At 30.4% G+C, this 12,303-nt stretch overlaps 1 protein-coding gene across 2 annotated transcripts in view; it reads left to right on the top strand.

Moving 5' to 3' along the window:
• Positions 1–8,237, top strand: part of LOC127738959 (ras GTPase-activating protein 3-like) — a 34,643-nt gene extending 26,406 nt beyond the window's left edge. The window contains exons 22-24 of one of the 2 annotated variants that reach the window (XM_052250458.1): positions 1,781–1,798; positions 3,239–3,416; positions 4,556–8,237. In XM_052250458.1, the coding sequence (XP_052106418.1) occupies positions 1,781–1,798; positions 3,239–3,416; positions 4,556–4,613 (254 nt within the window). In that variant the 3' untranslated portion in view covers positions 4,614–8,237. The remainder of the gene's footprint in view (positions 1–1,780; positions 1,799–3,238; positions 3,417–4,555) is intronic. The other variant, XM_052250459.1, reaches the window with a different exon arrangement.
• Positions 8,238–12,303: the final 4,066 nt, after the last annotated feature.

The raw sequence follows: 12,303 nt of genomic DNA, 5'->3' as shown, positions 1-12,303 counted from the left end.
ATATATTGGCTCTCAATAATGACGACTTCAGTATGTACACTAAAGAGATTTATCCTGCCGAACTGACTTTAAATAAAGCTAATACTAACAATGAACACTGCCCTTTCCTGGATCTTGATATCTTTATCTTTAACGGGAAGCTTAATACCAAAATTTATGATAAAAGAGATGATTTTTCATTTCCTATTGTTAATTATCCATTTTTAGATGGTGACGTTCCCTTGTTCAATTCGCTCGTGTATGTAACAACGTATTTGATTTCAACGAAAGAAATCTCTGTATTACTGAAAAGTTATTACACCAGGGTTTTCGATATCACAAACTAGTCAAAACATTTACTAAATTTTATCATCGGTACAAGGACATCATACGTAAATATAAATCAACATGCAGACATCTTATACGTTCAGATATTTCACATCCAATATTTTATGGTAATATTCTTTACAAAGCACAAAAATGTCGGCATTCGCCTCAAAAGCTAACCAAACCTTTAAACAGACTTATTTGGAAAGGATATAGTTACGATACTGTTGTAAAGTCATTAAGGATTGCATATTTTGGTATTAATATTGATTCACTCATAGGGTCTTTGCATCGGAAATAAACACATTTATTCTAAAACCAGTTGTTGGCATCATACAGGTTATGTTCTTCTCATATATTTTATGATGGTATGATACTAAACCCCTAATTGGAGGGATTGTACTTGATTTTCATATGATGAAGACATAAGCTTTCAATCAGTTTAATTGAGGTCTGGAGCTGGCATGTCAGCAACTGCTAGTAGTCCTTTGTTCATTTATGTATCATTGTCATTTTGCTTAGTTACTTTTGTTACCTATTCTGACATCGGACTCGGACTTCTTTTAAACTGAGTTTTACTGTGCGTATTGCTATGTGTTTCTTTATTCTACATTGGCTACAGGTATACGGGGAGGGTTGAGATCTCACAAAACATGTTTAACCCTGCCGCATTTTTGCACCTGTCCCAAGTCAGGAGCCTCTGGCCTTTATTAGTCTAGTATGTTTTTTAATTTTAGTTCATTTATATGTTTTGGAGAGTAGTGTGACGTCCATTTTCACTGAACTAGCACACAATTTTATTTAGGGGCCAGCTGAGGACCACCTCCGGGTGCGGGATTTTCTCGCTGCATTGAAGACCCATTGGTGGCCTTCGGCTGTTATCTGCTCTTTGGTCGGGTTGTTGTCTCTTTGACATATTCCCCATTTCCATTCTTAATTTTATACGTTTCAAATAGAGTCAGATATGAAAAACTGTCTTTGAATTTAATATAGAAGTTAGTTTAGATAGTGCATAAGGGGTGTACACCTCCTGTTTTATTTAAAAAAAAATCTTAAAATGAAAATATTCCAAGTAGTTGAGAAAATTTAAATGTCCAGTGATCAGTTTCACAAAAAATCTTACGAATTAAGTTGATCGTAAGTCATGAACAATTCAGTATACTTAGGTCGTGAGATTTTTTGTGAAACTGATCACAGGTTAACATATTCTAGAAACACACTAGAAAATCAAATATTTCTCTGGAGTGCTTGGTTCTTAATATGGTGACAAGAAATAATTAATAAAAGTGTGTTAGATCCTTAGTTTTTCATTCAAGAAAATTTGTTTATACTTATTACATGATTATGTGCTAATGATTTAAATTTTACATGATGAGAAAGTTAATTTCAAAATGTTTTGAATAAATTTGATAAACAATAAGTATTTCCATTTTATCATTAAATACAAATGATACTAATTTGGTAATGCTTTTAGCTGTCATGGAACGGAGGGGTAAGATGTTTTGATAGTGTAATGATTTATAATGTTTGATGTATTACTTAATTTCACCTGATTGGTCATCAGCTAAATTGCTATGTGATTAAAGAAGATTCTTATAATTTTAAACAAGAACACACTAATCATTGAGTTTAATTCAACTGTAGAAAAATTGTTTATGAATTTAAATTAGTTGATTGTGAAATAATCATAATAATGTACCGAATTAAAATTTTTCTATAAAAAAAGAATAATCTTGGATTACATAGTATTCAAATCGTACATACCCAGTCTGGTGAAATTCATAAAGTAACATTGTATAAATTTGTTGTTGCCCCTAGTTAACCTTATTCTAGGTATCAGTTTTTTAATACACTTGTATATTTTGTTATGATATATTTGACAACTGCCCATCAATAACAGAAAATAGAAATTCAATCAACATGACTGCAGTACGGGAGTGTCCAAGGGACCAAGGGTATTGTTATATTGATCTGAAATCAGATGATAGACTTTCAATGGTATATTTAAATGTGGTGCAATAAATTCCACAAAAGTTTTAATTGAACTAACTATTATTGCAATGACTTGGAGATATTTGGCTGATACTAATGTAATAGAAAGTTAAAGAATTTCATATTGTTTGACATACTTTTGTTAGGATACAGGACATCTACTGCTTGTTACCAATATTTAAATAGCGCAGACAGGGAAAGTTCTCTTTTTACTTTCTTTTTGTTTTTTTTTAGTTATTATTTTCATTAGAAATATGATACCTAGGCTACCTATATTTTCTTTGTAAATAAGTCAATTCATTTATTTAAGTTATATAATATCAACAAAATGAATAGACTTGGACCAAGAAATCACCAGACCACTGTATCTATATTAAGCTTTATGCAACTTGCATTATTTTCTTCTTAATTGTTCATATTTACTGGAGAAAAATTAAATTTCAATTTCTAATATGTGCACTTAAAAATTCTTTTATATACTGTAACTTACTAATTCATTATTTAAAACCAATTCAAATATGTTTTTGGTGCTTTATCTAATGTTGTGAGAAAGGTGGAAATTTTTTCCTTTATTCGAGGCTTAGTTCAGGTCATAGCTGCAAGATTTTTTGCAATGCTTAAGCTTTTGTTTTGAAGGCTATAAATGAGACAGAAAGTAAGGTTGTTTTTGGCTCTTTTAGATGTAAAGTAATTTACTTTTTAAGAGCTTTGAATTCTTGATCTTCCCTGATGATCAAATTACAGTAGAGGAAATATTCAAGATTTTATCTTAATTGCAAAGTAAGCAAAAAAATTACCCATCTGAAAATTCCAGTTTTACAGTAAAACATTACTTAAAAGCATGATTTGATTTAACAAATTTCTAATAACCAACATTTGAATAGGAAGTAAAATCATATGTTTTACAAGCATATTATCGATTATTTTAATAATATTACAGATGCATGTGCTGATCAGGAAGTATACACAGGGGAAGATAACTACCAACATCCTTACATCGAAGACACAAAGACGTGTTTTGTTACACTGAATGAAGTACTTAAATGTGTCATAAGTCTGGAACAGGAACACATGCAATACAGAAAAAATAAACAACGGAATACAGTCATTGGTTCAATGTAAGTAATAGGAAATTTAGCCTCACAATCAACATGTCCTTTACATCTGTGAAGAGTTTTTGCTCAGGTACTTTATTGAACAGAATATTTTCCTTACATTTACTTTAGGTTTTAAATGAATTTTTAAGTACATCTAAATGAATGACACTAAACAGAGGTCTTACCACTAGACAAATATCAGCACTACTTTTGTGTCAACTATACTGACGGACTTTAAAAATGCAACACTAGATTATTCTTTTTAATTCTCATGTTCACATATGCAATTTTTGTAAAATAAATGTATGAAAATAAATTTCATTCATTACTACATTGTCTACATTGTCTAAAAAAATGTTTGCAGTTTGAAAGTTGAATTGATTATGTCATGGTCAATGTTCAAATCATGTGGTATGCACTAAAACACTGGATTTCTCCTTATCAATGAACGTTTCACCGTCGAAGGCAATGACTGCCTGTAACCAACATCTAAATGATTGACAAAAAGTTCAACCTGTTCTGTTGGCCATGTTTTTAGTTCTGTTTTGAACCTTCTGATTTGGCCTCTGTTCCATCCATTACAGTGGGTTTTGGCAATTTTGCAGTTTAAACTTTAGGGCTTTAAATGTTTTTCTACAGTCGATTCTTTAGCATTTCAGTATATGGGAAACATTTATGGCATGAATCAGTCTGTCATGGCATTCGACGACTTGATTAGCAGTTGACGTTGCGGCATAAGCATGGCTTGCAAATTACATTGTGTAATCAAATTTTATTGACTTGTCATTGTTGCTACATATTGATCTGGTCATGGGTGGTTACAACATATCCTGTCTGCCCATACCTTTGTTGTAAGGACAGTAAGAGGAGTTTCTGGCGTGAAATTGTCTAGCAACAGCACATTCATGTATTCCTGCCTGCAGTTGATATTATATTCCAGAGCTTTTTCTTATCATGATTTCCTTGAAATAGGATAAATGATTATTGAACCAGAAGTTCTCAATTTAATTTATTGAAGTCTTTGAAAATTTTATATACACAATCATGATTTCATGACCACAGATATGTTCCACTTATAGTTGATTGCCAACTTTTTTTATCAGTATTAATTATTGCATAAGTCAATGTCTTGTTTAATGTTATTATAAATATCTTTTCAGAGATGCACCGTTTGGTGATGAAAGTGTTGTATCCTACCAAGAAAATTCCCGGTTATGACGTAATTCCCACCGTGATGTTCTCATGTTTTATTTTGTATGTGTTCAAAAGATGTCAAAGATCAAATTGCCATTTGAAATTACCAGAAATGGATATTTATAGTTATTATATAAGTTCAAAATGAAGGGTATACTCTGCAATATTTCTATTAACTGCAACCTTGACAAAACAAGGCTACACTTTTTTTTAAGATTGAAACAAATAATCTTGCTATTTTAGCTTATAATTAATCAAATTTAAGATTTTATTACTCCAAAAATAAATGTCTTCTGATGATATGAGTCTTGCATCAAGGTTAAGCTAAGGCTTCATTTAGAGTTTATATATGGAAAAATAAAATTTAATTCCACATTCTTCTTGAAGATTTTACAAAAAAATCAGTTTTGAGATGTACACTTCAAGTTTGCATAGAAAACTACACCTCAGAGACTTACTGACTGTACATGTGTAATTAGTGTTACATTTGTGCTATGTAATTTGTTAAGTGCTGGTAATTCATAAATTTTGTGCCATTTTTTAATTATTTTTTTGGTGGATTTTCAATCTTTACAATTTTTATATCAATAAACAAAGTACAATTAATATTTAAAACTGGTGTGAAAACAAATTTGGAAAGGGGAATCCATCTTTCAATTTATTTATTTTGTTGTTCTGTGTCTCATTCTAAGTTTTTCATAGAAACATTTGAAAATTCAAACTTTTCTTAACTTATTTCTATGAAATAAATTCCTGATATTTTTTTATTTCCAACTTGAACTTGGATTTTGTACCTTCTCTTTTACTTAATAGAGATGCCTTTTTGCATCTCTGGAAAGGGCTTCTTAAGTTGAATATACATTAAAATGTCAATATTTTTGTGGAGATTTTCAAGATTGTGTTCATGCTTGTTTACTGATGACAAACGTTTTTTTCTAGTTGAACTTAAACATAATGCATATGTATTTTTAGTTCGCGAGAAGGCATTATAATTCTGTTTGTAATGAATGCTATTAAAATAAATGATTTCCTTTCTGTGTTAGGGAATACATGTATTAATTTTAAAAAAAAGAAACTTAATATTTAAAAATGGCATTTACTGAAATATAACATTTTGAGCTTTAAATGGCATAAAGAAATGTTGAAATATCACAAAAAAAATACTGCATTTTTTATTGGCATTGTTATTACTTGGATTTAAAATACATGTAGCACTCAAACTTAAGTTTCAGATCAGGGTTAGAACTATCAAACCAATGTGTATTTAATGTAATGCACTGTCAAGTACTTTTTAAATAAGGATGAATTAAAAAAATTAATATATTTTTGAGATCATTTTTAATTATTTATTTGTATCAAAATTTGTAGTTTGCCATTTTGAGGACTATGAAGAAGAATGTTGTTTTTTTAAGTTTATATTTCACTTTCCAATATTTTTGTTAAAAAAGAAAAAAATAATTAAATTTTTTTAGGTTATTAAGACCATGAAAGATAACTATGTGTTTATACAAAACTATTTATTTTTATCCTTACACAAGCTCTACCCTTACCCATAATCTGACCCAAACCTTAATAATGCTAAGCCAAACATTATAAATGAAACCCTTAGCCAAAAGTACAGAGTCTTTTAAGGTAAATGCAAATTATAAAGTAGTGGTACTTCAAATGCTTTGACTGTAATTTGTTTTTACAATTTTGACCGTACTATCTTAAAATATTTAAATGGCTTTATTTTAATTATTGTTTTATTCATTGAAAAATGTATTTATGACATGTCTGTCACTTTACATCTATTAACATTCATGAGAAAACCCTTGGGTTTATTACACAAGCTGTATCCTAGTCTTGTTCAATTTTCTTTTAGTTACCGTAAAACAAACCTTTAAGGGGAGGGTCCTATTTTGAAAGAGCAACATTCATCAACTGTTATCACTCTTAAAATTATGCTTTTGTAAATTAACTTGACCTTTTGACACATGTCTAATTTTCTGAAATGGCAGAATGTAATTTTTGTTATAAGTAGTAGCATTTCAAGCATGAAATGGAAGTTGTTATGCATAATCAACTTAATTTTGGTTTATGAAGATGTATTTTCATTAAATGGCATTTTTTTTCTTCAGAGATTCCTTACATGTATATGCTTTGTCATATATTTTTGTATCATTACAAATGACATCCTTTTGTATATATTTTATTCTAACGACACAAATTATATGTATTTTTTAAATTTGTTACTGTCAGTATTCCTTTTCTTTGTTATTGTTTATTTGTAAATAGAAAACTTTTATTTTGTTATTTTGTCATCTGATTTTATCATAATATGTGTAAACATTATAGTAGAGCCTGCTCTATTTAAAAACATATTTGTGGAAGGCACTAACATTTCTTGTATGGGCCACAGTATCAAAACTTCATTCTCAGTATAAATACAGAACAATGTCTAAACCTTACTGCTTCTACAGCAGTGTGCCTTTATTGAGTCAACTTTTTTAATGGCGCTGGGTGATGATTGTCGTTGCCCGACTTTAAAGAACGTCATTTTCGATGTTGTGTAATGTAAAAGCAGTAAAACATGTTTAAAGGGGGATTACTCGATCTTATCTTTTTAAAATAGGATTTTATAACGGAATCGTAGCACAGTTTTTACCAAAATTGGACAGAAGCTTCTTACAATCAAAAGATTGTATCGAAAGGAATATTGTTCTTATTTTTTTTCCTCATTTTTGTTGAGCCTGCGATTAACAGCAAAAGTAGGCGAGACACTGGGTTCCGCGGAACCCTTATGAATTTTTTTTCTTGGTAATTTCAGTGAAAATGTTAATCAAAATAATTGAAACAAAAAGGAGGATGTATGATAAGAGCCCTTTTATTATTTGTCCCTTAAAATTATTAAATTGTTGAAGCCAGTCAAAATGATGTTGATTTATTGAGGAATAAATAGGATGAAAAATCTAGGCATCTTAATGCTGAAATATCAATTGTGATGTCACTATGATGTCATAACATGTCGAAATTGACAAATATGACCATATAGTTTTGGGGTCAAAAAAAGATACAAGCCACAGCCTTACCTAAAAAGATATTTTATCTACAGTGAATATGTAATTTTGTAGCAAAATAAACTTTTGGGTTAAGTTCTTGGCTCATATCTAAATATCTCAAAGTGAGTGTTTTTTGGCAAGCATACTTGTATTGTATTTAAACTTCATTTTTATTTCTAGCTGTTGACAGTTTGCTTTTAAGACATTTTTATAGATATGTAAAGTCTTTTTTGGTTGAATTAACTTTGGACAAGTTCATTATTCAATGGTAGATATGTTGTTTTTTTTTCCCTCAGAAAACATTACTTTGACTGTTTTGTTTATTGACTTGCTTATGTTTTACATTTCACATGAAGAGAATTTGCAACAGGTAGTTGCACTTCAAGTCGGACTGATTTAATTTATGATATAATGCAATATAAGGGATAAAATTATTCTTTATTATTAAAGGTATTTCATGTGCACCTGGCTTAATTATTTTTATTAGATTGTTTTTACTCCTTTCAAGTTGGTGCAACAATTGTTTTCACCATATTTTCTTGAATTGTTTTAGTATTTGTTATATGTCTGTTGAAAGATATTGTACAAAATTTGATTAATAAAAACTTTAACAAAAAGGATTTCTTTAAATTATTAAATACTCATTTGGCAAGGTATAACATTATCAAAATCTTACTTTTGATTCAGTTTGGACAGAAAATCATTCTCTCTTCTATTGTGTTGTATTCAAGGACATCTGAAAGGAGAGCAGTTTGCCATTTAATTTCTCAAGTCACGGACACAATGCTAGATAGCCACTGTATAGGTGTGTAATATACAACATGAAGAATATCATAGACATCTTTGTTTGGGAGCCAAGTTTTACAATATGGGATGGTTGATTTTTTTAGTTGTGTGGGTATGAAAATCTACCAGTGTCTATTTTTATTTTCCTTATAGAAAATAAGAATTGGGCATAAAATCTATTAAATATTAAATAAATTGTCATATTGGGAGTCATCAGTGGTGTACTGATAGAATGACAAAAAAACACAGGAAAAAAACTCCAGGAAAACACAAGATAGTTGGATGGATCCAATAAAAATAACCTGCATAGATCATGATATTCCAAGAGTTTTGGTACTGCCATTCTTGCAATTATAGGTTTTGCTACCTTTTGGCTACAAATAGACTGTGATAAAAAAAAATCTTATCCCAGTTGGTAAAGGTGTTTTGAAATATAGTGATTTTTTCTGTAGTTTTTACATTGCTTTACCTGCCACCTGTATTTTCACCTTCAACAATTTAAAGCATATGAACACCTAAAAAAGTTCACATGAACAACTTTTCATCTTGATTGTCATTTATATGACATACAAAAAGAAAAGAGAAAACATATGAAAATAATCAGATGTGGTAAAATGTTCAATATTAAATTTTAGATCCTGATCTTCATATATGCGACATATAAAAGAAAGGGAGTAAACTTGCATGTTGGGATGCAGTGTACAACTAGAACACATTTTATTAGGATAATCAAATACATACATTCAATTTATTACCAAATCCAATACGCCACTAATGGATAAGTGATATATTGATATATGGAACACATATTTTTTTGCTTAGCACAGATGGATGTCAATTACTTTTAGCTCACCTGATCCAAAAGGGGTCGAGGTTGGGGGGGATTGACAGAGGAATTGTGTATTTTTTAATGATTAGAAACTTATTTCTATATAGTTATTTACTTAATTTTAAGGAAAATGGATACTGTTAACACTGAAATTGGTTCAGGTTGCATTGGTTATTATATGCCCTAAGAATTTGTTTGACTGATAATACCATTGTTTAGAATACACATACAAAATGTAAACATCAATACTCTTCACATAACATAAATTTATTGATTTGCATTAACTGAATTTAAAATTTGACTTTATCAGAAACTTCAATTTGATTTGTCAATCTTACAGTATTTGTTTTGTTTATGAATGGATTTGACCATTTATTTTTTACTTGTGGAAAATTAGGAAATTTTATGGGATGTTTGGAAAAGGTAGTCATGGATTGAATATAAAAATTTTTGGGCTTACCGGGTATGTTTTGTTTTGTCTATGGATATTTACATTTGTTGTATTTTACATGTAGATTGGACACTTTGTAACAGGCAGTTAAATTTCAGTTCTTATTTTGTCTAACCTGGATTGAATGTTGTTTGGGAAGATAAATGAGGGTCTAGATGGGGTTTACAGAATAGAGAACGATAGACAAAAAGTGCAGAATAAAGGGCAAAATAAATAAAGAATAGAGAAAAATGGTATAAAAATTAAAGAATGTAGAAATGAAGGAGCTCCCATCAAGACCCTCATAATACATGTAACTTTCTATTGTTCATGATAGTTTCATTCTTAACACTGACTTAAGTTTCAGATTTTATATCTCAATTTCAGAATAATTACTCATGTTAGACCAATGATATTTGGTATATAGTTGCTTTATTACTTCAAGCTGTATATGTGGTCACCCCTATTATTAATAAGCTCCAGTGACTTAAAATTTACAATGTTATATAATACGATGATAACATTTATTAAAAGTGCTTTTCTAGACCTTTGCTATTTTTCATGCTTTTACATTAACATTAGTGTATTTGTCTTTTACATGAAATTGGGGATACTATCATCTCAGTCATGCTTCAGTGGCTTAACTTATTGCATTGTCCAAATGTTAAAATTTTCCTATGGGGATTATTTTTTTCAGACAAACTTGCAGAAAACTGTACAGCACTCATGCATTCTAATGTCAAACTGATATGAGATTCATTTACTTTAATCATAAATAATTGACTGCAAAATGTGTACATGGCGCGCGCTTCATATTGTGGATTTATTAATATTCGTGGGATACCAATTTTTAGTGTATTTTGTGGATTTAGGTGAATGCTTAAACCTTAAAATTTGTTGGTCAAAATGTGAAAACCTCAGGAGCTATATGGTCATAAAGTACCTAAAAGGAATAGCCAAATCAACATAAGGCCAACCTCAGTTTCTAAATAATTTCTGAATTTATCAGCAAAGAATTCAAGAGGAGTATATAATAAATCATGTCAAAACAAATGCACTGACTAAGTGCTGATGATGCCCTCATGGAATAAAAGCATTGTATCAGTGGTATTGACCCAGTGATAGAAAATGAAAATAACATTTTGTAAGTTTTAATTGTGCTTCTGAATCATTTAATTAATTCTATTAATTAACCTTCAACCGGAACTCTAAAACCAAAAAAACTTGAATTCTTGTAAGATGTATGCAGAGAGGATATATATCTCTCTGAGTCCCCAACTCTTCTTTCATCTCTGAATAGAAAACCACAAACTGTGCGAGACTTATAAAAGATAAGTAAAGTTGTAACCTCTATTTTATAAAAATAAGATGATGTGTTATGATTGCCAATGAGACAACTCTCCACCAGAGACCAAATGACATAGAAATTAACAACTATAATTCATTATGCCATTGACTCCTAAGGTTTCCTATTTTTGGCAAGGTTGCAGCTCTAAATCATAGTATGATGAATGTCTGGTGGGTAGCGAAAAGAGGAAACCTATTTTGTGTAATCAATTTCTACAATTTTCAACACAGAGCATTCATAGAATGTATTTATATAATGTATTTATACATTGATGATATGCACCTCATTTAAATCTCACCAGGACAAAGTCGTAAAGTGAGACTATGTAGGCGTGCTGTTTTCGGTGGTGGCATATCAACAATTATGTTTGTGATTAGGTCAGTTTAAGGGGAACCAGTAGTGTTAGATGAATGATATTTGTATGCAGTTGGATAAGTATTGACACATCTTATTTCATTGGAGAGTATTTGGCCCCACCCCCAGCCATATGGTTTATTGACTTTGAAACTTTTGCTTACGTTTACATGTGAAATTTTATGATAAGGTTAAATTAAGGGGAACCACAAGTGGTAGGTCAATGATATTTGGTATTAAGTTGGATTAGCATTTGCACAACTAATTTCCAAGGATATTATTTGGCCCCACTCCCTAAATCATGGTCTATTATTGACTTTAAAAATTTTGCATAGTTTACATGTTCAAGTTTGTGATTAGGTTAGTTTAGATGAACAATTATTAATGGTAAGGGAGCTACCATTTGATTTTTATAGGGGGGGCTAGGATGAAAAATTTTGTCCTGCATTTTTTTTTAGTTGTAATCTCTGTCCTGCCTTTTTATTTTTCACTCTATTCGGTCCTGCCTTTTTTTTATTAGTTTATCCTGACTTTTTTAACATAAATTGTCATCCTGCCTTTTTTTTTGCCAAGTTGCTCATCCTGCCTTTTTTTTTTACTCAAAACTCCTGTCCTGCCTTTTTTTTTCAAATTTAATTCTAGCCCCCCCCCCCCCCCCCCCCCCCCCATAAAAATCAAATGGTAGCTCCCTAAGTCAATGATATTTGGTGTTTCAATTATATAAGAAATTGCAAACGGAGATTATGTTTCCCGCCCCCTCATGATGGTTTATTGACTTCAAAATTTTTGTATAGTTTATAGGGAACCACTTACGATAAGTCTGGTATTTGGTATCATTATGCAGTTATATTGGCATTTACCATTTCCACTTATAGTTTATTTGGCCATACACCTTCAGTCATGGTTCATCTTTTAATGTTCTATAC

This window comes from Mytilus californianus, unplaced genomic scaffold (genome assembly GCF_021869535.1).
Source record: "Mytilus californianus isolate M0D057914Y unplaced genomic scaffold, xbMytCali1.0.p SCAF_4, whole genome shotgun sequence".
NCBI classification, from domain to species: domain Eukaryota; kingdom Metazoa; phylum Mollusca; class Bivalvia; order Mytilida; family Mytilidae; genus Mytilus; species Mytilus californianus.
Note: the sequence above shows the minus strand (reverse complement) of the source record. Positions and strands in the feature narration are given on the sequence as shown.